This window comes from Aquarana catesbeiana, linkage group LG08 (genome assembly GCF_042186555.1).
Source record: "Aquarana catesbeiana isolate 2022-GZ linkage group LG08, ASM4218655v1, whole genome shotgun sequence".
NCBI classification, from domain to species: Eukaryota; Metazoa; Chordata; class Amphibia; order Anura; family Ranidae; genus Aquarana; species Aquarana catesbeiana.
The window spans coordinates 131271893-131297075 of NC_133331.1; the positions used below are offsets into that span (position 1 = coordinate 131271893).

The window sequence follows — 25183 nt, forward strand, 5'->3', positions numbered from 1 at the left end:
GTTTATTAGAAAACTACCACAACCTATAAGATCAGGAGAAGATCTGACGGGATTGGAAAAATTATGCACGTTAGAAAACACAAACACCATATCAAAATTATATAAATTATTACTAGATGAAGATGAAATAGAGAAGCCCAGTTATATCAAACAATGGGAAAAGGATCTGGGGACACTGGTTGATTTTAGCACGATAAAAAAGATTATGAACCTTACCCACAGCTCGGCGATAGATGTAAAAACAACCAAAATGAATTATAAGTGTTTAGTGAGGTGGTATATAACACCAGAGAGGGCCAGTAAATTCCGAAAAGAATCATCGGCAGACTGCTGGAGAGGATGTGGGGAAATAGGTACTATGGCACACACATGGTGGAAATGCCCGAAGATTCAAAAATATTGGGAAAAAATTTTGAGTATGGTCCAAAAAATTACGGGAAAGGAGGTGAAAAAAGAGCCATGGTCGGTGCTCTTCCACGGCATTAAGGAAAGTGAGAAACAATATAAAGCCTCGTTGGTGCCTCATTTAATTAATGCAGCAAAAAAACTAATACCCAAAAATTGGAGAGAAAAAGAATCCCCACAGATATGGGAGTGGATAAATGCCGTGGAAGAAACCTATACCATGGAGAGGTTTCATGGTTGCAAGGAAGAAGGGGGGGAGGGAAGGAAAGTTAAATGGAAGAGTTGGAGAGAGTTTAAAAAAACATGGAGTTACGCTGAGAAAATTAGGTATTAGTAGAGTTATATTTGGGAAGAGTATGTACACCAGGGGAATAAGGGACGGGGGGGGGATGGGGGGGGGGGATGAAATAGTGTAAACTATAAAGGGAGAGGAGTTATCGAGATAATATAACAAAGGTTGGTTTTTTTGTTTTGCTTTTCCTTTTCCTAATTTATCTTTTTCCTTCTTTTCTCTTGGTTTTTTATATACAGGGGTGGGTAAAGAGAAAGAAGGGAGGGCCTTATATTGAGACAGGAAGAATGCTACATTATGGGAGATCTGTATCGTTTCTACCCCTTCCTTGTTTATTCCAAATTTTATAGTGTGATATGAAAATTAGCCACAGTGATGTGAAGGAAAAGAGAGACGTACATGAATGGAAAAGTTGATGGTTGTCTCACTATTTAAAGTAAGCTGAGTGGCAAAAAAAAAAAACATGCTCTGTGTACTTATTAGGAGTATGGGCTGCCGTTTCTCCTCCAGCCACTAGAGAGCGCATGGGCCTATTTCTATATAGGTAGGAAGTGGAGGGGCGGCCATATTCGCCATGTGGATGGCAGGTTCAACAGGGACTCTTGAGATATAACAGCCCATGGATACTAATTACGTGTGAGTACTTACTATAGGTGAACTGTGTGGCCAGACAATTCATGATTATATACTGCATACTTGCTGCTTAATCTGGGGGGGGGCCTGTACAACTGTAAGTCCATACACCCCTGTATGGGTAGCAGTGCACTTTAAAGTGTTGTGTCTCCAGAATAATGTGCATTTGGTGCAAAACTAGTATTGGGCCTGGTGCAGTTGAACAGGTGCATAATTGCAAATTGGCTTAAGCTCATGCTTGCTAAAAGCTCATGCTTGCTTAAAGCTCAAGCTTGCTAAAAGCGCTCATGCTTGCTAAAAGCGCTCATATTTGCTGAAAGGCAGAGTTGCATAAGGCACATGTTTGCATAGCCACTTCAGCCCTGGAAGATTTGGCTGCTCAATGACCAGGCCAATTTTTGCAATACGGCACTGCGTCGCTTTAACTAACAATTGCGCGGTCGTGCAACGCTGTACCCAAACAAAATTGACGTCCTTTTTTTTCCCACAAATAGAGCTTTCTTTTGGTGGTATTTGATCACCACTACGGTTTTTATTTTTTGCGGTATAAACAAAAGAGGACCGACAATTTTGAAAAAAACACAATATCGTTTACTTTTTGCTATAATAAATATCCCAATTTTTAAAAAACAAAAACAATTTTTTTTCCTCAGTTTAGGCCAATATGTATTCTAAAAAAAAAAACACAATAAGCCTATATTGATTGGTTTGCACAAAAGTTATAGCATCTACAAAATAGGGGATAGATTTTTGGCATTTTTATTATTTTTTTTTTTTTTTTACTTGTAATGATGGTGATTAGTGATTTTTATCGGGACTGCGATATTGCGTTGGACACATCGGACACTTTTGACACATTTTTGGGACCAGTGACAATTTATACAGCGATCAGTGCTATAAAAACGCACTGATTACTGTATAAATGTCACTGGCAGGGAAGGGGTTAACACTAGGGGGCAATCAAGGGGTTTATTGTGTTCTCTAGTGTGTGTTCTAACTGTGGGGGGAGTGGGACTGACTAGGAGACAGAGATCAATGTTCATACATAGTATGAACACACAATCTGTCTCCTCTCCCCTGAGAGAACCGGGATCTGTGTGTTTACACACACAGATCCCGATTCTCGTTCTGTCACGAGCGATCGCGGGTGCCTGGCGGTCATCGCGCCCACCGGGCACTCGCATTGGCGACGAGCGCGTGCCCCCTAGTGGCCAAAAGACGAAGCGATGTAAGGTAACATCGTTTTGCCCAGAAGACCCAACCTGCGGCGGCTGGTCGGGAAGGGGAAAGACACATGTTGCATGTTTGCTTATATACATGGTCACTTGATGCATAGACACATGATGCATAGGCACTTGATTGCTTACTTGCATAAACACATGTTGAATACATGCTTACTAGCATAAAAATGCATGTTTACATAAACTTGAACTGTACCGTATTTTTCGCTCCATAAGACGCACCTAGGATTTAAAGGAGGAAAACACGAAATATTCTGAACCAAATGGTGTACTAAAATATTTTCCAGTGCCCATGGAAATGCAGAGTGACCGTTGCCATGGAAATGCAGAGTGACCGTTGCCATGGAAATGCAGAGTGACCGTTGCCATGGAAACGCTGAGTGATCATTGCCACAAACGCAGCCTTACCTGATGTTTTCCCTTCCACCTAACAGAAGACAGAGCAGCCCGAGCGGCCGAATGCTGTTTTCTGTCTCGGGAACCAGCCGGAAGATCGCCCGGCACCCATGGGGGGTTTGGAAGTCTGTCCCCTGGTCTCCTGCCTCCCTTCCGATGGTGGCGGCGGGAGGCGATGCGAGCAGTGGCAGGGGGCGGTGCCTGTAATATATTCGCACCATAAGACGCAGGGACATTTTCCCCCATATTTCTGGGGGAAAAAGTGTGTCTTATAGTCCGAAAAATACAGTATGTGCTTATTACATTAAACTGTATAGATATGTATTTATTTGCATTATACTGCATACATAAATGCACGAACAGCAAGAATACATGTATACCTGCATGTTTGCATACCTGGGTACCTGCATACTTGCATACCTATGGGGTTGTATAGCTGTAGACCAACGTTGTCTGGGCCTGCATCCTTGTGGAACTGCATATTAGTTTTTGTCTAATATAGTCACTTTATTATGTACCTGTTAGACTAGCTAAATGACTCCAGAAGGGTGAGGCAGGTACACCGCCCTCAGGTTCAGTGGTCTGGCAATGTTCACATCTCCTGTTGGACCAATGGCTTCAGGGTTATCTGAGCCACTGTGGCACCTGATCTCGGATCAAGCCTGGTTAGTACTTGGATGGGAGACTGCCCAGGTTTTTCTCCTAAGTGAGGGAGGCATCTGAGGTTGCTGTGTTTGAGAATATCTCAAACCATAAGATTTTAGAGCAGTCTCTGAGGTGGTTCGCTCCTTCTTTAGTCAGGTCATTGCCTTACGTTGGCTCTTGGAGCAGAAGTTATGGGCTCATTATTGTAAAACAATTAAATGGTAGCTGTTTCAAAATTGAATAGGGACATGAGGTCTATCCTAAGCTCTCCATCCGCTGGGCATCCTTCTTTTTCAGATAGGCTTGGTCTGTTCAGTGATGACCTCTCTGCAAGAGGTAGATTGCGGGGCCCATAATCATCAGTAAACACACATCTTTATGTGCCAGGTTGTTTCCAGCCTCATCCAAGATTTCTGTAATTGCAGTGAAAAGTCATCCGTTTTCTTTTTTGTGACCATCCTTCAGGCTAGCCACAACTTCTGAGGTTCACAAAGCTCCTAGCTCCGGTGCTGGGCTTGCTAAAGACGCAGGGGGTGTCAATCTCAGTATACCTCAATAACCTTTGCTCAGGAAGCAGTTGGTCCAGATTTTCCTTCGATACATTTTGCAGGAGGAAGCTGTGTCTAGGTCAAAGCACGTTCCTTATGTATAGTCCTACTCCAGGTCTTGGTAGAATCTCTCAATCTCTCTCTCTCTCTCTCTCTCTCTCTCTCTCTCTCTCTCTCTCTCTCTCTCTCTCTCTCTCTCTCTCTCTCTCTCGATCTCTCTCTCTCTCTCTCTCTCGATCTCTCTCTCGATCTCTCTCTCGATCTCGATCTCTCTCTCTCGATCGCCGGAGGGCTCTGTTCCGGGGTTGTTGCACAGCTAAAGGTTGATGGTTTGGAATTTAGAAAGGTTGAATTCTTCCTTTCAGGAATTAAAAGATAATAACAACTGATGCCAGTTTCTCCACTTGGTTTGAGGGTGGCTACAGTTCAGTGGACTTGGTTCCCACAGGAAAGAATACTGCCCATAAATATCTTGGAAATTTTGGCCAGTACGCCTTGCTCTGGATTATGAGACAAACTATTCGTAGATTCAATTTGGAAATGCCTCTGCAAGTATTCAGACCCCCCTAAATTTTTCACTCTTTATTATATTGCAGCCATTTGCTAAAATCATTTAAGTTCATTTTCTTCCTCATTAATGTACACACAGCACCCCATATTGACAGAAAAACACAGAATTGTTGACATTTTTGCAGATTTATTAAAAAAGAAACTGAAATATCACATGGTCCTAAGTATTCAGACCCTTTGCTCAGTATTTAGTAGAAGCACCCTTTTTATCTAATACAGCCATGAGTCTTTTTGGGAAAGATGCAACAAGTTTTTCACACCTGGATGTGGGGATCCTCTGCCATTCCTCTTTGCAGATCCTCTCCAGTTCTGTCAGGTTGGATGGTAAACGTTGGTTTTTAGGTCTCTCCAGAGATGCTCAATTGGGTTTAAGTCAGGGCTCTGGCTGGGCCATTCAAGAACAGTCACTGAATTGTTGTGAAGCTACTCCTTCCTTATTTTAGCTGTGTGCTTAGGGTCATTGTCTTGTTGGAAGGTAAACCTTCGGCCCAGTCTGAGGTACTGAGCACTCTGGAGAAGGTTTTCGTTCAGGATATCCCTGTACTTGGCCGCATCTTTCCCATCATCTTTTCCTCGATTGCAACCAGTCGTCCTGTCCCTACAGCTGAAAAATGCCCCCACAGCATGATGCTGCCACCACTACCATGCTTCACTGTTGGGACTGTATTGAACAGGTGATGAGCAGTGTCTGGTTTTCTCCACACATACCGCTTAGAATTAAGGCCAAAAAGTTCTATCTTGGTCTCATCAGACCAGAGAATCTTATTTCTCACCATCTTGGAGTCTTTCAGGTGTTTTTTAGCAAACTCCATTCGGGCTTTCATGTGTCTTGCACTGAGGAGAGGCTTCCATCGGGCCACTCTGCCATAAAGCCCCGACTAGTGGAGGGCTGCAGTGATGGTTCACTTTCTACAACTTTCTTCCATATCCTGACTGCATCTCTGGAGCTCAGCCACAGTGTTCTTTGGGTTCTTCTTTACCTCTCTCACCAAGGCTCTTCTCCCCCGATAGCTCAGTTTGGGAGGACAGCCAGCTCTGGTCGTCCCAAATGTCTTCCATTTAAAGATTATGGAGCCCACTGTGCTCTTAGGAACCATAAGTGCAGCAGATTTTTTTTGTAACCTTGGCCAGATCTGTGCCTTGCCACAGTTCTGTCTCTGAGCTCTTCAGGCAGTTCCTTTGACCTCATGATTCTCATTTGCTCTGACATGCTTTGTCAGCTATAAGGTCTTATATAGACAGGTGTGTGGCTTTCCTAATCAAGTCCAATCAGTATAATCAAACACAGCTGGGCTCAAATGAAGGTGTAGAACCATCTCAAGGATGATCAGAAGAAATGGACAGCACATGAGTTAAATATATGAGTGTCACAGCAAAGGGTCAGAATACTTAGGACCGTGTGATATTTCAGTTTTTCTTTTTTAATAAATCTGCAAAAATGTCAACAATTCTGCGTTTTTCTGTCAATATGGGGTGCTGTGTGTACATTGAGGAAAAAATGAACTTTAAATGATTTTAGCAAATGGCTGCAATATAACAAAGAGTGAAAAATTGAAGGGGGTCTGAATACTTTCTGTCCCCACTGTATATCAACCACCAGTGCGGCACCAGGAGTCATGGTCGGGGAGGTGAACCTCATTCTGTCTGGGACAGTACAAGTGCTGTCTCTATCAACAGTGCATATTCCAGGTATAGATTATTGGCAGGGGGAATTCTGTAGGTGGTTCTAATAGATCTACTAAATTCCAAGTTCTACAAGTTCGCACAGGTTGTATCCGGGATGAGCGCTCCACTGGCAATAGGGTTAGGTGCGCTGGTAACACCTTAGGTTCCAGTTCTCCCATATTTGCCGCTTTCCCTCTGTTTCGACTTCTGCCACCTCTTTTGGGAAGAATTCGGGAGGTGATAACACTGATAATAGTGTTAGCCAAATTAGCCCCGGAGGGCTTGGTAGACTGATATAGCGGGTCTTACTGGGGTCGCTCCTTGGACACTCCTAGTCCAGTGGGACCTGATGGTCTTCAGTCCTGTATTTCCTCACTGTTGAGCCCCTGGAAGCCAGCTTTAGGGAACTTCAATTACAGGACTTGAAAATATTTTATGCCTGGGGTGAAGCCAGGAAATGGCATCTGCAGATATGTTAGTGGAAGAGTTTTTTTCTTTCCCCAATCAGTAGGGGAGAGGAGATTGGCCTTAAGTACTGTTATGGGTCAAAGTTCGTACCTATCCATTTTTTTTTCCAGAGGTTCTTTCTTACTCCTGGATGCATACTTCATACAGCGTGTAACCTAGACAGTCCCAACTGTCAGGCCACTCTTATGTCCTTGGGACTTGAATTTGCTCTTGACTGTCCTTGCAGAGGCCACTTTTTGAACCAATTGGGAGACTGTTAGTCCTTTTAACTCGGAAGGTGGCTTCTTTGGTCGCTATCACTTCACTAAGTGGAGTGTCAGTGGAGTGTCAGAGTTGGTGGCTCTTTCATGCAAAAAGCCGTTCTTGTTCTCGCAGCATAAGGTGATGTTACGTCCTCATCCATCTTTATTACCTAAAGTGGTGTCTAGTTTTCAGTTGAATAAAGACAATGTCTTGCATTCGTTTCTGATCCTCAGTTGGCAGGAGTAAGATCACTGCATACTCTGGAGGTAGTTCAGGTGGTCAGAATTACTTGAGTTGTCTGTACAGGTCAACAATCCTGGTTTGTGCTGCCAGTAGAGCCCAGAATGGGCAGGAGGCATCCAAGTTAACTATTTTTATTTGATCCGCCAGTTAATTATTCAAGCCTATGGCTTGAAAAGGCAAGGTCACCCCACCCCTTTTTTTGGTAAAAGCACTCGCTACCAGGTGTGTGGGGGCATCTTGGGCCATCTGTCATCAGGTGTCAGTGGCTCGGGATTTTAAGGCCACTACATGGTCTTTTGTTCATACATTCACAGAATTTTACCAGATGGATGACAAAACTACGGAGGATACTGCTTTGTCCACAGTATGTTTCAGGCGGCAGAAGAAGTCCTTCTCAGGTGGCAGTTTCTGTGATTGTTTCTCCCTCCCCTCAAGTGCATTGCTTTAGGACACCTCACATAGTTATTATTATGCCTGCTCTGTGTCCTGTCATGTATGTTAAAGAAAATGTGATTTTTCCTACAGCTTACCTGTAAAATCCTTTTCTTGGAGTACATCATGGGACAAAGAGTTCCCCCCCCATCTTTTTTGAGGTATTTATTGCTTTGCTACAAAACTGCTGTACTTCCTGTGTAGGAGAGGTTATATAGGGGTTGACTATCTGCCAGTGTCCATTCACCTATAGGTGGCATATAACCCACATAGTCATCATTATGGCTGCTCTGTGTCCCGTGATGTACTCAAAGAAAAGGATTTTACAGGTAAGATGTAGAAAAAAATCTAATTTTTTTGCTGAGACCCTGGAGAATAAAATGGAGGTTGTTGCAATATTTTATGTCACACTGTATTTGCGCAGCGCTTTCAAACTCAATTTTTTGGGAAAAAATACACTTAAAATGAATTAAAAAAAAAAAAACAACCATTTTTTTATATAATGTGAAAGATGATGTTACGCCGAGCAAATAGATACCTAACATATCACGCTTTAAAATTGTGCACGCTCGTGGAATAGCGACAATCTACGGTACTTAAATCTCCATAGGCGACGCTTTAAAAAAATTTGACGGTTACATTTTTAGAGTTACAGAGAAGTCTTGGCCTAGAATTATTGCTCTTGCTCTAACGATCACGGTGATACCTCAAGTGTGGTTTGCACACTGTTTACATTTGCGGGCGCGACTTGCGTATGCATTTGCTTTGGCGCGCAAGCACGAAGGGATGGGGCGCTTTTAATAAAAGTTTTTTTAATTTATTTATTTTAATTTTTACAGTATCGCATTAAAAAAAGTTTCCTGATCACTTTTATTGCTGTCACAAGGAATGTAAACATCCCTTGTGACAGTAATCGACAGTGACAGGTACTCTTTATGGCGGTTATCTGGAGTAAAAGACCCCAAACTCCTCCTCTGGACTAGAAAGTATTTAAAATGCCAAGATCGGCATTTACGAGTACTTTGGATTTTTTTTAAACTGGCGCCGTTGACTGCTGAGTAAACTGGAAGTGGCGTTGTGACTTCGCTTCTGGATTACTACATCCTAGACCCAATGAAAAGCTGATTCTGGCTTTGTTCAGCTCACTGGTCAGCCAGCGGTTGCTATTACAAGAAAGCCAACCATTGGCTCTAAAAAAAAAAAAAAAACAGTACAACCACTTAAAGTCAATGACGTACAGGTACGTGATTTTGCGGCAAGTGGTTAAATCCAAAACTGAATAATGTAATATTATGCAGATCACCCATCATTAGATGTGGTGGCTGCATTCATGTTTTTTTTTTTTTTTTTTTTGGTGGTGGGGGGGGGGGGGGGGTGTTTGGACTTTTTTTCCCTCTGTTTTCACTTGGTGATCTGGCCAGTAACACACCTCCTGTATTAGAGTGCCCCCACTCTGGATGGAGAGGCAACAGACACCTGTCAGTCTGGGGGGAGAGGAGTGTTGGATGTACTACCAGATTTAGATACTCTAACAAATTGAAGCTGAACTCCACTCATACTTTATAGGCAGTTACAGTAACAGTTTTTTCCCTTTTTGGGGATAAAGGTTTTACATAAATAACTGCAACTGATCATTGTAAAGCACCCTCTATCAGTGTGAAAGTTTTGTATCTGCAATAGACTTGCTGGCAGGATCACCACATGAAAATATAAGAGCCTAAAAAGAACAAAACTAATGCAGCCATCACAAGTAAGAATTGGTGAGCTGCAATATGATTGTTTGCTTTTGGGTTTCATACTGTGTTAATCAATCTTGGAAGGTATACATCTGCTCTAGCCTGAGGTTAAACCACAAAGTTTTAATAAAGCCACCATGACTGTGTGGTCCTACACTAACTAGTGATTATATCTGCATTATCAATGTTCCATTATGTAATGTTAAATGTTTTTGGAGATTTCGAATTATATTTGCTCATACATACCAGTGATTTTTATCAAATTCCATGAAAACATTTGGTAATAGTATGTTAGGTATATCCCATTCTGTGTTAGAAATACTAAACATAATATCAGAGGTTTACTGTTTGGATTATCTGAAGGATCTGCAAAGGCTGCTCTGTCTATCAATTGCCGATCTGCACTACTGCATGGCGGTAAGTCTCTATACTAAAGAGGACCTCTTTCATTACAGGTAAGGGCGTCCTTTTTTTTTTTGTTTTTTTTTTTTGTTTTTGTTTCACACAACCAAATTTATTAGCACATTCACTATGCAAAATGCTAACGAGTGTCAGTATTGAATTGTTGTGCATTAGAGCTGTAAAGCCTAATACAAAGAAAAGGGAGAAAAATAGAATAGTTTTTACAGAGAAGGTTTAACTTGAAATCTGCTTATTAAAGTTAAATATTCGGGGGGGCGTGGCCTAGCGCATGGAGTAGCAGGACGTGTCTGCCTGGAGCTCCCGCACACGTCGGCTCAAACAAGGCTCACAGCGCTTGCAAGAACCTACAAACAGGTCGGTAATGGGGAGGAAAGGAGGGGGAGAGAGACACCGCACTCCCGAGCCACATAACGAGGGCGATATAGATCGCTTTTTCACCCGTCTGAGTCAGACACAGCGCGACCCCCCCTCATCCAAGATGGCGACGGCCCGGACCTCAGGCACACACGCGGCCTCACAGGGAGCTGCTTCACAGCGCTCCACATCACAGATGAAAACAAGACAGCGTGCCAGGTCCCCTCCAGATTCAGATAACGGCTCGGTCCGCTCGGCCTGCCAATCCCCAGACTCGCACAGATCCTATGGTGGCTGGGACATGGAAGCCTACATTAAGGCCCTCCCCACCAAGCATGACTTTGAAACATATGTGCAGAGGCTAGAAAGATCATACAAACAGGAGATTACTGAGCTCCGTAAAGATGTAACAAGCAGGCTGGAAGAAGTAGAACATGAGGTAGAAGAAAATACCTCCACACTTCAAGCTCATGAAGCTATTTTACATGACCATACACTACAGATCCAACAACTGATTTACCACCAAGATGACCAGGAAAATAGAGCCAGACGCAACAATATACGCATCCGAGGCCTACCAGAGTCAGTGGAAACCACAGACCTATCCCCTGCTGTCATCGCCATATTTAATGATCTGCTCCACAAGGAGAAAGACGCTCCCATAGAGTTGGATCGGGTTCACAGAGCTCTCGGTCCCAAGAACCCTAACCTGGAACACCCAAGAGATGTAATCTGTAGAGTTCACTTTTATGCGATTAAAGACGCAATTATGAAAGCAGCAAGATCCCAAGACGCCATTTATTTCAATAGGACTCCAATAGTACTACTCCCCGACGTCTCCAAATTGACACTAGACATGAGGAGGGCCTTGAAACCTCTCACAAGCGCTCTTCAAGCAAAACAAATAAAATATCGTTGGGGCTTTCCCTTCAATCTTTTTGCATCCCACGACGGAAAGTCAGCGACATTTCGCACCCTTGGAGACCTCCCAAAATTCCTGGGAACTTTTGAACTGCCACAAATCCCCATACCAGATTGGCCTCTTCATGCTGCTACCCCAGGCTTCCAGACCACCTCCGGTTGGCAAACGAAAACCAAGAAGAACAAACGTCCTAAATCGCATGCATCCAGAGCATCCGACGGATGAATAACCGTTCTCTATTCTTGTCTTAACCATACCTTTCCTCCACAGGTTCCGAACCAGTGAAGATATTCCTATTTACAGTTTGTAACCTAGTTGGGACTTTGTCTTACATTGTTGTTTCTATCTTAATCTTCTGTACACGAATCTCACCTTTTTGCAGTGGGAGGCATGGGTTTCTTTTTCTTTTATTTTTTTTCATTTCCTACAGAAGTAATTTAAATGCTTATACTGACGGTCCCTTTTACTGCCATAGATTTTCGCCCCCCCCCCCTTGATGCTCCTTTGCTCCCCAGCCTTATTGCAGAACGATGTCTAAATTAAGAAGTTGTATACGTATCACTGCAGGCCTATAACTTTATGATGTTGGATGCCATCTTACACATCTTTTAATAGTTTACTCTCTCCCCCACAGACTAGGCAATGCAGAAACTGAGCCTCATAATACTTAGATAACATTTATTGGAAAATGCCCGGCGTGTGCGGGCCTCCCTATGCTCTGACCGCGACCCCCACCCTTAGGGTTTACAGCTCCCTCAGCGGTTTCAGCTGTTATGTTGATTTCAACATTGTTAGTACGGCCACCTTGGCCTCTGATCTCTACTGTCTCTGTTTCTATTCTCTTTCTTTCCCCTATCTCTTCTACTTACGTCCCTCTTTCTCCCACCCTCCCTTTACCCCTAGGACAGTGGGCCTCGACCACACCCCCTCTAGTTGCCCCCCTAAACCGAACTAGCAATGGCGACCCCTATCTCCCTTAAAGTCTCCTCCTTAAATTGCAGGGGCTTCAACACCCCAGAGAAGAGAAGACATATACTCTATCATTTTCATAAATTACGAACCCAAATCCTTCTCTTACAGGAAACCCATTTTAGATCAGACGCGATTCCACACTTGCCCCATAAACAATATTCCACCTGGTTCCATAGCACTAACCCTGTAGCAAAGTCGAAGGGTGTCTCCATTGCTTTCCATGCCACATTCACACCAGACGTTCTTGACTCTTATATTGATCCATTAGGCAGATATATATTTCTTAAATTGTCATACATGAACATGATTTACACCATAATTAATGTTTATTCTCCAAATCAGGAACAGCACCGTTTTCTTTCCTCCGTGGTTTCTCGCTTGAAGAGATTCAGTACAACTAATGTCATCCTTGGAGGTGATCTCAATGCTACCTTGATACCCCGCCTCGACGCTTCTTCCGGTAAGTCATCGCTCTCCCCGGCCTCACTGACCAAAATACGCACTTAGCTGACCTCTCCCTGGTGGACGTGTGGAGAACACTGCACCCCTCCACTAAGGATTACACTTATTATTCCCCAGCACACCTTTCTTATAGCAGATTAGACTACTTCTTCATATCCCAATCCTTATTGGATTACTCACCCCTCTCCTCGATAGGCCTCACTCTATGGTCTGACCATGCTCCCATACACATGACATTAGGTAACATCCCCTTGCATAGGAAACGGTCGTCCTGGAGGTTGAATGACAACCTCCTATCAGACACAGTCTGCTCACAAGATATTATACAGACCATTAAACATTTCATAGCTGATCACGCCCAAGACACCACCAACCCACTGACGAAATGGGAGGCACTTACATGTGTGCTTAGAGGTAAATTTATCCAACATGGCGCTCGACTTAAACGTGCGCGCACAGATGACATTACACGCCTTTTAACTAGCATAGCCACTTTAGAAGAAACGCACAAAAAAAATCCCGACACCACGGTTCTATTAGAACTCACCAATGCTAGGAGAGACCTATTGCAAATTTTCTCTGAACGTTCCTTGGTGGCAAGGGACAAAGGACGATTTGTTCATTATGCTCAGGCCAACAAATGTGGTAGACATTTAGCACACACACTCCAGCCCCGACAAACCCGTAAACCGATTCAATTCATTAACTCCTCAACTAAAGGTAAAATTCTGAATAATTCGGCTATAGCTGAAGAATTCCGTCACTATTACTCCACCTTATATAATCTTACCCCACAATACCCATCGCCCTCACCCCACTTACAAGACCTCCCTTCATATATACAGGAAACGGCTCTCCCATCTTTCCCAACTTCCGATACGGAAGAGTTGGAGTCTGCCCTCACCGAAACAGACTTTCTCTCCGCCATCAAAAATCTTAAAAATGGAAAGAGCCCTGGCCCCGATGGGTTTTCCTCACGTTTCTACAAAACGTTTACTCACCAATTAGCTCCTCTTTTAGCAAAAGCATTCAACGCCATTGACGGAAATCTTACCCCCTCCTCTACTTTGCTCCAAGCCCAAATAGTGGTGATCCCAAAACCAGGTAAAGACCCCTCTTTATGCCCCAATTATAGACCGATTTCGCTTTTAAATATAGATTTGAAATTATATGCCAAAATTCTTGCAAATCGATTATCCCCCTTGCTGCCCAACACGATCCACAAAGATCAAGTGGGATTTGTCCCTGGACGTGAAGCTAGGGACAATACCACTAAAACTATACACCTTATGACGTACATTCAACGTAACCATATACCAACCTGTCTACTTTCATGCGATGCAGAAAAAGCCTTTGACAGGGTCAGTTGGCCCTTCTTATCAGCAACCCTCTCTCAATTAGGTCTAGGCCCAAAAATGCTAGCACGCATAATGTTCCTATACTCCAAACCTTCAGCTACAGTTTTAGTAAATGGCACTCAATCTGAGAATTTCACGATCACCAATGGCACTAGACAAGGCTGTCCCCTGTCCTCACTCTTGTTTGCCTTGGTAATTGAACACCTTGCCCAAGCTATTAGAGTTAACCCCAATATACACGGTGTAGAAACTCCTTCTTCCCACTGTAAACTCTCCCTTTATGCAGATGACCTACTACTATACGTAACCCAACCACATATTACTATCCCATCTATATTAGCTGAGATTGAACGGTTTGGCTCCTTTAGCAACTATAAACTGAACATCACCAAAACGGAGGCTCTGAACTTGTCCTTATCTCAGTCCATCCTTGCCTCTCTCAAAACCAACTTTTCCTTTCAATGGCAGACAAGCTCCATATCATATCTAGGAACAGCTATCCCGAAACGTCCATCAGAAATATACGCACTTAACTTTAGCCCATTATTGACGAAACTGAGACGCCTAACCGACACCCGTATGGACTTGCCACTGTCTTGGTTCGGTCGCATGAATGTACTAAAAATGGATATTCTCCCCAAATTACTTTATTTATACCAGGCCCTCCCAATCGTCCTCCCCGCAGCTTTTTTCTGCACCCTAAGATCCATGGCAATTAAATTTGTCTGGCGGGGAAGCCACCCTAGATTGAAACATAAGCTTCTCTGCTCCCCCTCCGCTAAAGGAGGGACAGACCTACCAGATTTTGAACTCTATCACACATCGACATGTGTGATCTCACGTATCCTGGAGTGGTTTCCCCGTCCGATGATCAAAGCCTCTACCTTAGTGGAACAAGATCTGTCCACAATAGATCTTCGCGCTCTCTTATGGGGCTATGGTCAGACACACAAAAATTTAACAGAGCTTTCCCCTCTCACAAGAGATGCCTTGATAATCTGGTATCGTAAGCGAGAGATTTATTCTCTAACTTCTGAACCAAGTCCTCTTACTCCCTTATTTGATAATCCTGCCTTCCCCGAAGGTAACTCGGTACTAAACATAGACGACTACGATAGAACCTCCTGGCCCACAGCCAGACAATTCGTGCACAACACTCTAGGCACATATGCCACAGACCGAGTCGTTTTATCACCCAAGATATCATGGCTTACACGTCTACACCTGGATACTTTTTGTAAACAACTCCATAACTCTAAACAAATTCATAGACCCCTGACTGGATTCGAGCAACTTTGCACACTCCCGGAAACTCCTAGACACACTTTATCACTGATATATCAACTAGTTTTAGGCAATATATATACATCCCTACCTAAATATACTAAAATTTGGTCCGGGGAACTCGGGAGAGAGATGACAGAAGCCGAATGGGAGAAAGCCTTCCTTTTCACTAATAAATCATCCATCTCGAGCTATACTCGGGAAAAAAATTACAAACTGGTGTCAAGGTGGTATCGAGTCCCAACCTCTCTCAAGGTAATGTACCCTCTAGCCTCTGATATATGTTGGAGATGTAACTCAGCAAAAGGTACGTACATACATATTTGGTGGGAGTGCGATGTGCTTTTCCCTTTTTGGACACATATTTTTCAAATATATACGGAAATATATGATAAACCACTCACACCATCTCCAGCCATTGCTCTCCTTTCAATACTCCCTGGCACCATTAAATCACAAAAGCATAATCTTCTGAAATTCTTTCTCAGTGTAGGGAGACAGTTAATACCGAGACATTGGAAAACGACTACTCCTCCCTCCCTGATGGAATGGGTTAATGAAATGAACAATGCAATGCACATGGAAAAAATGCATGCTGAGGTACTAGATACACAATCAAAATTCTCTTTTATCTGGAGGCATTACTCTGCTTCTGATAAACTTAAACATAGGCTCTCAGCAGCTAATGGGACCTGAGACTCTAAAACTCTAAATTTCTGTACAACAGCTTTTCCAAATGCCCGGAATAGATGCTGATATTGAGTCGGGGTCCACTGTCCACCCCCCTCCCCCCCCTCCTTCCCCAGATTTCCTTATCCTCCTATACTATATTCTTCCTTTCCTTACTCTGCTATCTGTAGAACACTCAAATCTATCCTCTCTGGCCTCTCTTGGCTACACCAAGGAATTATTAATATTCTGAAGCTCCTACCACAAGTCCTCCCATGACTTAAAAGAACTGGAAGAACATTCCTTTTCCTTTTCATTTATTCTTATCCACACCGAATGTAAATGCCTTATCAATAATTTCCCTCAACCTGGACGCAGTAGTTCCCCATTGGGGCGTCCAGAATTTACGACAGGGCATTAGCACTTTAAGATGGATTACTGTTTAAACGTTTACTTTATAAACATTATGTTCAGCAATCTTTTTATAAGTAACAGAATATATCACACTGTATTTACACATGTACGCACCTGTACTTGGTTATCCGGATTGCCTAACGTTAGGCTCCGGTTCTTTTTCATGCTTTTATTATGTTTACATTTGTATTAAAAAACGAAAACAATAAAATTTTTATTGAACCTAAAGTTAAATATTCCCAAAAGTAACTTGATTTAGTCTTTCATGAATACTTGGCAAAGAGAGGTGCGTCGCTTCCAAACATCCTTAGCAGATTATATCACCATTATATCACCATTAACCAGGTTTGAAAAGCCATATCCTTCCTCTTCTTTGCATCATATAAAAGCATATAGCTATAATAACAAATCTCCTTTTTTAGGCCATTTTTTCTTTGTAACACCATCATTTTGGAAATTCAGATACAATGACCTGAAGGTCTAGGATTTGGCAGTCTGACATGCAAATATTGAGCTTATCTAAAGAGATGGCTTGGAACGGGAACATTGCTTGAATTTGAACGTAGGAGAGCCATTTTCAAATGGCTGTCCAAGTAACTATAGTCTCACATGATGGCCATATCCAGCTAAATTATTTGTTTTCATGAACATGTGTTTCAGATCGAACAGTTATTTTTAACTACATCACCAGACTCTTTCCTTCGCTAACACACTATAGGGCAGGGGTAGTGAATGAAAATTCAGTCCGGTCAGAAAATTTTTCTTCCAGCGGAGGTCCGAGTGTCATATCGGTGCTTTGACTTCACATGATATCCTCCACATCGCAGCCTCCCGTGCACGTCCCAGACCCCCCCCATCCCAGACTGGCACCCCATCACAGACCCCCCTCCCCCCAATCACAGACTGCCCCTCCCCCCCATCACAGACTGCCCCTCCACCCCACCACAGACTGCCCCCATCACTGACTCCCCCCCCCCCCCCCCCCCCATCAGACTGGCCCCCCAATCACAGATTGACCCCTCCCCCTCGATAGACTCCTGTCCTGCTCAGCACTCCCCCCTCCCCACAGAGCCTTACCTATTCATACAAGACAGAAAGCACAGCCACTCTGGACAACGGGCGGGACTTTTCACGTTACAGGTGAGTGATTGATTGCTGGGACTGCCCCACTGCGTGACAACCAATCAACCAACTGCTTCTTAACTTAAAAAGTCCCACCCTTTCTCCAGAGCGGCCGCGCTTCACATCTTGTGTGAATAAGACAGGCAGAGTGTGGGGAGGGGCAGTGCAGCGATATTATGGAAGGGACAGACCCATGCGCGCCTGCCATGCTGTGAACATAGCAGCAGTAGGCAGGCGAGCCACAGTGGGAAGAGGACACACCGGCAACCATTTGGCAAGGCTGCGGTCCGGGTAGTATGTCTACTGGAACCAGACTGGGGTCCGCCATTTAGTGGTGCCTGCTATAGGGGATTTGTTTGACAAGTTTTATTTTCTGTTGGCTGCCAATAACCTTCTTATGGGAGTGTTATGTTGTATGATCATTTCACGGTTTCCCCAGTTTATAGTCAAAATGGTTAGGCTTTATTGTTAAAACTTATGAGAGCCCCAACAGATAAGTGTGGTATACTTCTCCTGGGGACATTTAGGGTTAATAGATTTGTTGGGGATAATGTTCTGTTTGCGAAAATGCCAGATTGGTCTTTGGCTATATTGCTGAGAGTTCATTTGGTTTCAGGTTTTTTATTATTTTAGTCTTCTGTATGCAAGTAATAATGCACTAAGCAGCAAATATAGTAGTCCTATGCCTGGTACACACATTCAGGGTTTTTTTCTTTTTTTTTTTTTTTCTTTCAACCCAGCGGGCTGAAGGGAAAAAAAAACTGAGAGATCACTGTACTAAGCAACGATGTTAGTGCAGCGATCTCTCCTGCTGTGTCTTTGTGCTCTGACAGGGGGACTCATGCGAAAAATTAGCTACTGAAAATGAAATACTTGGCAGGTAGACTGTGGCTTCTTAGGCAGTTTCTTATTTTCCTGGAATGTACCCTACTGCTTGATCATTCATGTAAAGATCAGACCACCTGTCCTGATTCTCTTTAACTTCAGGAAGGTAGATGTAGGGAGATTCAGACAAATATGTCTAATTTAAACATATAGTACTCACATGGACCTTTTAAATTAGGTCACAAATAGAAAAAGTGGTCATGTGATGAGCCTGTGCATACAAGTATATGGTTACTGTGCAGTTGCACTGGCCAGGTAAAAGCTGATCTTTCTGTTAATGAGAGAGATATACAGTCAGGTCCGTAAATATTGGGACATCGACACAGTTTTAATCTTTTTGGCTCTATACACCACCACAATGGATTTGAAATGAAACGAACAAGATGTGCTTTAACTGCAGTCTTTCAGCTTTAATTTGATGGTATTTACATCCAAATCCGGTGAACGGTGTAGGAATTACAACAATTTGTATATGTGCCTCCCACTTTTTAAGGGACCAAAAGTAATGGGACAGATTAACAATCATCCATCAAACTTTCACTTTTTAATACTTGGTTGCAAATCCTTTGAAGTCAATTACAGCCTGAAGTCTTGAACGCATAGACATCACCAGACGCTGGGTTTCCTCCCTGGTGATGCTCTGCCAGGCCTCTACTGCAATTGTCTTCAGTTCCTGCTTGTTCTTGGGGAATTTTCCCTTCAGTTTTGTCTTCAGCAAGTGAAATGCATGCTCAATCGGATTCAGGTCAGGTAATTGACTTGGCCATTGCATAACATTCCACTTCTTTCCCTTAAAGTCTTTGGTTGCTTTCGCAGTATGCTTCGGGTCATTGTCCATCTGCACTGTGAAGCGCCGTCCAATGAGTTCTGAAGCATTTTGCTGAATATGAGCAGATAATATTGCCCGAAACACTTCAGAATTCATCCTGGTGCTTTTGTCAGCAGTCACATCATCAATAAATACAAGAGAACCAGTTCCATTGGCAGCCATACATGCCCATGCCATGACACTACCACCACCATGCTTCACTGATGAGGTGGTATGCTTTGGATCATGAGCAGTTCCTTTCCTTCTCCATACATTTCTCTTCTCATCACTCTGGTACAAGTTGATCTTGGTCTCATCTGTCCATAGGATGTTGTTCCAGAACTGTGAAGGCTTTTTTAGCTGTTGTTTGGCAAACTGTAATCTGGCCTTCCTGTTTTTGAGGCTCACCAATGGTTTACATTTTGTGGTGAACCCTCTGTATTCACTCTGGTGAAGTCTTCTCTTGATTGTTGACTTTGACACACATACACCTACCTCCTGGAGAGTGTTCTTGATCTGGCCAACTGTTGTGAAGGGTGTTTTCTTCACCAGGGAAAGAATTCTTCGGTCATCCACCACAGTTGTTTTCCGTGGTCTTCTGGGTCTTTTGGTGTTGCTGAGCTCCCCGGTGCGTTCTTTCTTTTTAAGGATGCTACAAACGTTTTTGCTATCTCTCTGATGGGTTTATTTCAGCCCAATGATGGCTTGCTTCACTGATAGTGACAGCTCTTTGGATCTCATATTGAGAGTTGACAGCAACAGATTCCAAATGCAAATAGCACACTTGAAATGAACTCTGGACCTTTTATCTGCTCCTTGTAAATGGGATAATGAGGGAATAACACACACCTGGCCATGGAATAGCTGAGCAGCCAATTGTCCCATTACTTTTGGTCCTTTTAAAAGTGGGAGGCACATATACAACCTGTTGTAATTCCTGCACCGTTCACCTGATTTGGATGTAAATACCCTCAAATTAAAGCTGAAAGTCTGCAGTTAAAGCACATCTTGTTCGTATTTATGGACCTGACTGTAGATTTAACTATAGCCTGTAGGGAATATGTCACAAACAGATGAGGAGGAGGGATTGTATTCAGTTATGGGGATTTTTTTCCTGATTTTCTAGTAATCTGCTGTGCTAAATACATTTTCATAAAGATGTTTCAACCTAGTAGGCACAGTACACTGCTTATTTAATTATTTGTTTTTCTTAACTGCAGAGACCAGAAAGACTGCTTTTGGCATTACATACACAGTGAAGAAACCTCAAGTTGTAGAAGATGAAGGATCAGCAGAAGAGCCAGTTTCCAAAAAAGCTAAAAAGGAATAACATTTGTGTGTGTAGTTTCCACTGTGTTAAAGGCCAAGTTCACCTCATTTTAAGATGTAACATTTAACATACTCCTAGTGACCCAACTCCTGCTGCCAGTGCTCCCCGCTTTGTGACTGTGGGCAGGGGATCCCCACCCCCCCTGCACCCCCGAACACACTGTCACAATTTAAAAACAGCACAGCCATGCAGGGCCCTGCCCACTCGGCCGCTTCATTTATTCACAGTTTCCTGTGAATGAGTTAGACTAGTGTACCGTCGTGCTCTGCAGCCGATGGCTTGTAATTCTCAATGAACTGTGAGGGTGCTGGTGAGCATCCTCATAGTCATTTGATTCTTCCTTCCATTAAGTAACTACCTGCCTGTATCAGAGGTATGGCAGACAGCTTACGGAGGGTCTGCAAGATCCACACATAATCTGCTGATGGTGGGTGCAATGCATTAAAGGTTGCAATGTAATGCAAAATTATAAATTATTTTTTTTTTTTTTTTTTTTTTTTTACAAAGGGTGAAAGTCGACCTTTTAAATTTTCAAAGTCTTCTTATTTGAATTTTTTTTTTTGGAACATATATATTCTGACAGATACGAAGTGTAATTGTTTAAAGAATGACAGCTGAGAAGTTCAGAACAGTTTAACAAGTTTATTGTTGAACATTTGTACAGAATAGATCTTTTTTTTTCTTATGAAACCATAAAACAGTAATGGAATATTTGATATTTGTATTATTTCTGTTGTAATATCAATATGAAATCCTTTTTTAAAAATCCTGTTTGTCTCCTGGTGTATTTTCGTGGTTTCTCTCTTTCCAAAACTCAGAGTCAAGATACATTATTTAAGAGCTTTGGAAAAAGTTATAATGCAGATCTCAATTCTGTATAGTTCTTAGTGTCCTGTTAAAGTACACAGACCTCCTCAGTGAAATCATAGGTCCTCAATAAGCTACTGGCCCATCTATGTTGGTTTGGCCTACTAAGGGCCAATGACCACTGGGGATATGTGACAAGTGAACTTGAAGCCACAGTGACACAAAATTTGTTTTTGCTTCCGTGTTTAGTAGGAATTCATCTTTTAAAATGCAGGAGAGCAGAATTTGTTGCAAGATAACTGCCACTAGGTGGTGATCTAGCGCCACTGCTCATCCAGGAATTAAATCTTTCTCATGTTACATAACAGCTTATACATGTCTTCGCTTCATTAGCACATGATCTCCAGTCATGTAGACTCTCGTCTCAGACTCACAGCCTTGAACAGTGCAATGCAAACGGGACAGTGTGCCCACACATTATATCATTACATTGGGACTGTGATATGAGCAGAGTTAATTCGTGAGATACAGTCTACATCAAGAAGAATAAATATGCAATATTACAAAGGATGGTCAGCATTCGTACCCTTGTTTCATTCCATGTCATTATATTGGTACATTATATAAAGATATGCAGCATTGTTTTTTCTTCATAATGTACCCAATACCAAATGTACAGAAAATACAATACAAATGTATAAAAGAACAATCTATAGTACAACTTTCCCTTTTTCTATTGCATTTCTGTCTCTTTCCATCTAGTGTCTCACCCATTCTCTCATCCTTCTCATTTAAAGCTCAGAAACCTGAAGTCTCTGGAGGATCTTCAAAACCTCACATAATGGGAAGATCCTACATACAGGACATCTGGTCCAAGCAATCTTAATATTAAAGTAGCTTGCTGTCCATTCTACATCTGTGAACTAGAGCCACAGAGAATCCACAAACCGCTGCAACCCCTGTTCTGTCACTTGTCAACATGCTAGCCCTCTTTTATTTCTTCAACTTTCATTTCTGAAATAAGAAAAGTAGGAAGAAAAGGCGAGATCAATCTGACAATGCAGCAAGCTTTTCTGGGGCTGAGGCTGCCAGGTTCTCCTGGGGTGCTTCTATCTTTCAGGAGACGCACAATTTTTTTTTTTTTTTAATGGTTTCCTAAATTTAGAGAACATGTTCTAGCTCTAGGGAGATGTCAACCCTTATTGCAAGCTACTTGTAGGGGGGCTCTGAGCATGCTAATTATTTTGCTTTTTTCGGTTTAGTTCAGAGTTAACTTATTTGTGCAGTGCCATACCAAATTCAGTGAGGCATATTTATAAAAGAAAGATCAAAAGAAAAATAGAGCTATTGTTTGCAGTAGTGAAACTCCAAAGGCTGTATGGCATTTTACATTTTATCACCCTAAATATTAACTTGGAAGCCATGTTTTGTGCCATTCTATTAAAAATAAAGTTTCACACCCTTTAAACACAGCAACCAGTAAAGGATTAGCTTTCCTTTTGCTAAATTGCAACAAAGATAAAATGGAATCTGGTTGTTGTGGTTTTACTTACATTTTCCTCTGGAAGTTATTCTATATATGATGCCCACTGCTTTAACAGACACACCTAGTTTTCAGGCTGAAGCTCCAACCTAACCTAATAGGCAAGTTCAAGTCGAAACAAAGTGATGTTTCTGTTCTGGCACTGCAGCTCAAACCCCCATCCTTCCCTAACATCCTAGTTCTCTCCATTCTATAGTTTAGTTGCTTTGCTTGGTAAAGGGCCTTTTCCCACTATTTATCAATAAACGGGATAGCCCACACCACTGCTAAAGCCTGGTACTTCCAAACATACAGCCAAGAGGTCCTCTCTGGCTTTGTCCATTGTATTTCTTGTCGTGTTGGTCACAACACAACTGCTAATACACAGCGTGTGTTGCTTTTCTACTTACATTCAACAAGATTAAAATACAAATATTGGTGTCCTTGATATGACTTATCAACAGTAATAACATTGGGCAGTTTATCTGCCACATTTATTCAACATAAATATATCTTTCCTATGGAATTAATATAAAGCACAATGCCTATGCAGTAACAAACAATAAATAAATAAATACAATAAAAAAAATTCAAAGTGCAAGAAATGTTAAAAAATCTGGAATAGTCCTATCAAAGCTTCCTGAAGCAAAAAGAAAAAAGTGCCATAGCTAATGGCTCTTCAAACCGTTTTTCTGTCAGAAATTTTGTATGTGAGAGCTCTTGTATGACTTTTCCTGAAGCCCACCGAATATCTCTTTGGCGCCGTTTTGCCACTGAAGGACAAGTTCCATTGGTGTCTTTCCCGCCTGTCAGGACAGTTTAAAAAGGATTTAGTCAGACACAGATGTCTAAATTACTTGCAATATTTCCACTAGATGCTCTAGTGTTTAACCACTTGACCTCTGGAAGAATAACTCCCTTTTATGTCCAGGCCAATTTTTTGCAAAACAGCACTACGTTACTTTAAAGGACAATTGCGTGGTAATGCAACGCTGTACCTAAACAAAATGTATGTCCTTTTTTCCCCACAAATAGAGCTTTCTTTTGGTGGTATTTGATCACCTCTGCCTTATTTTTTGCGCTATAAACAAAAACAATTTTGTAAAAAAAAAAAAAAAAAAAATACTTTTTTTCTGCTATAAACATATCCAATAAAATACAAATGTAAAAAATCTAATTTCTTGATAAATTTAGGCCAATATGTACTCTGCTACATGTTTTTCAGTAAAAAAAAAATCCACTTAAAAGAGAACTATGGGAATCGTGGTTACTGCAGATTCATACTTGCCTAGGTGGATGCAAAAAAAAAAATCCACTTAAAAGAGAACGATGGGAATTGTGGTTACTGCAGATTCATTCTTGTCTAGGTCGATGCTGCACCTACCCCCCCTTCCCCCACACAGCGCCTCTTCACTGAGAACCGAAGAATCGAACTTCGCCATTGGCTAGGTTCTCACTCCTCCCCGAGCGGAGAGCTGCTGCCTGTCAATCAGCAGCTCTCCTGCTCTGCTCCTCCACACTCACTGGAGTGCTGAGCTGTGGAGGGGCGGGGAGCTGAGAGGCTCAGACGGCTATCGGTCCAGGCACCTATGAGTGTCAGGATGACGCGGTGCCTGAACTCATCTATGTGATGTCAGCAGCGAGCGGACTTAAGATCACTCTCTGAAAATGGGTCACGTGAGTGCAAAATGAATTGCACTCCTGTGACCCTTAGTGCCGGTTCACACAGGGGCGGCACGACTTGCAGGTCGCCTCAGCGAGGCGACCTGCAAACGACTTCCGAGGCGACTTGCAAAACGACTTCTGCATAGAAGTCTATGCAAGTCGCCCCCAAAGTAGTACAGGAACCTTTTTCTAAGTCGGAGCGACTTGCGTCGCTCCTATTAGAACGGTTCCGTAGCACAGAACGGGAGGCGACTTGTCAGGCGACTAGGTCGCCTGACAAGTCGCCCCTGTGTGAACCGAGCCTTAGGAGAAGCCCAGCCAAACGAGCTCAGGCTGGACTTCTTTTAAGTATGCATTGATTGGTTTGCGCAAAAGTTATAGCGTCTACAAACTATAGGATATATATACTGGTATTTTTTTTCTTTATTTACTAGTAATGGCGGTGATCAGCAATTTATAGTGGGACTGTGATATTGCGGCGACATTCTAGCACTGACACCTTTTGGGAACCAGTGACACTAATACAGTGATCAGTGCCAAAAATATGCACTGTCACTGTACTAATGACAGTGGCTGGGAAGGAGTTAAACCTCTAGGGCAATCAAATGGTTAAATGTGTGCCAGTGTTTTGGTGTACTGTGTTCAAGTGCTTTTACTAGGGGAAGTATT

The 25183-nt window shown here is 42.6% G+C and overlaps 2 protein-coding genes across 7 annotated transcripts in view; one reads left to right on the forward strand and one right to left on the reverse strand.

The window, feature by feature from the left end:
• RPP30 (ribonuclease P/MRP subunit p30) overlaps positions 1–21289 on the forward strand; it is a 62482-nt gene extending 41193 nt beyond the window's left edge. For 3 of the 5 annotated variants that reach the window (XM_073596400.1, XM_073596401.1, XM_073596402.1), the window contains 2 exons: positions 9855–9934; positions 20411–21289. In XM_073596400.1, coding sequence (XP_073452501.1) covers positions 9855–9934; positions 20411–20520 — 190 coding nt within the window. In that variant the 3' untranslated portion in view covers positions 20521–21289. Of the gene's footprint in view, positions 1–9854; positions 9973–20410 lie in introns of all 5 variants that reach the window. The other 2 variants (XM_073596405.1, XM_073596403.1) reach the window with 2 other exon arrangements.
• ANKRD1 (ankyrin repeat domain 1) overlaps positions 1–25183 on the reverse strand; it is a 49932-nt gene that overhangs the window by 10568 nt on the left and 14181 nt on the right. Inside the window, exon 9 of one of the 2 annotated variants that reach the window (XM_073596398.1) lies at positions 21148–23655. The exons of the other annotated variant lie outside the window; for it this stretch is intronic. Within the exon in view, the coding sequence (XP_073452499.1) occupies positions 23545–23655 (111 nt within the window). The 3' untranslated portion in view covers positions 21148–23544. Of the gene's footprint in view, positions 1–21147; positions 23656–25183 lie in introns of those variants that run through there. 2 annotated transcript variants of the gene reach the window in all.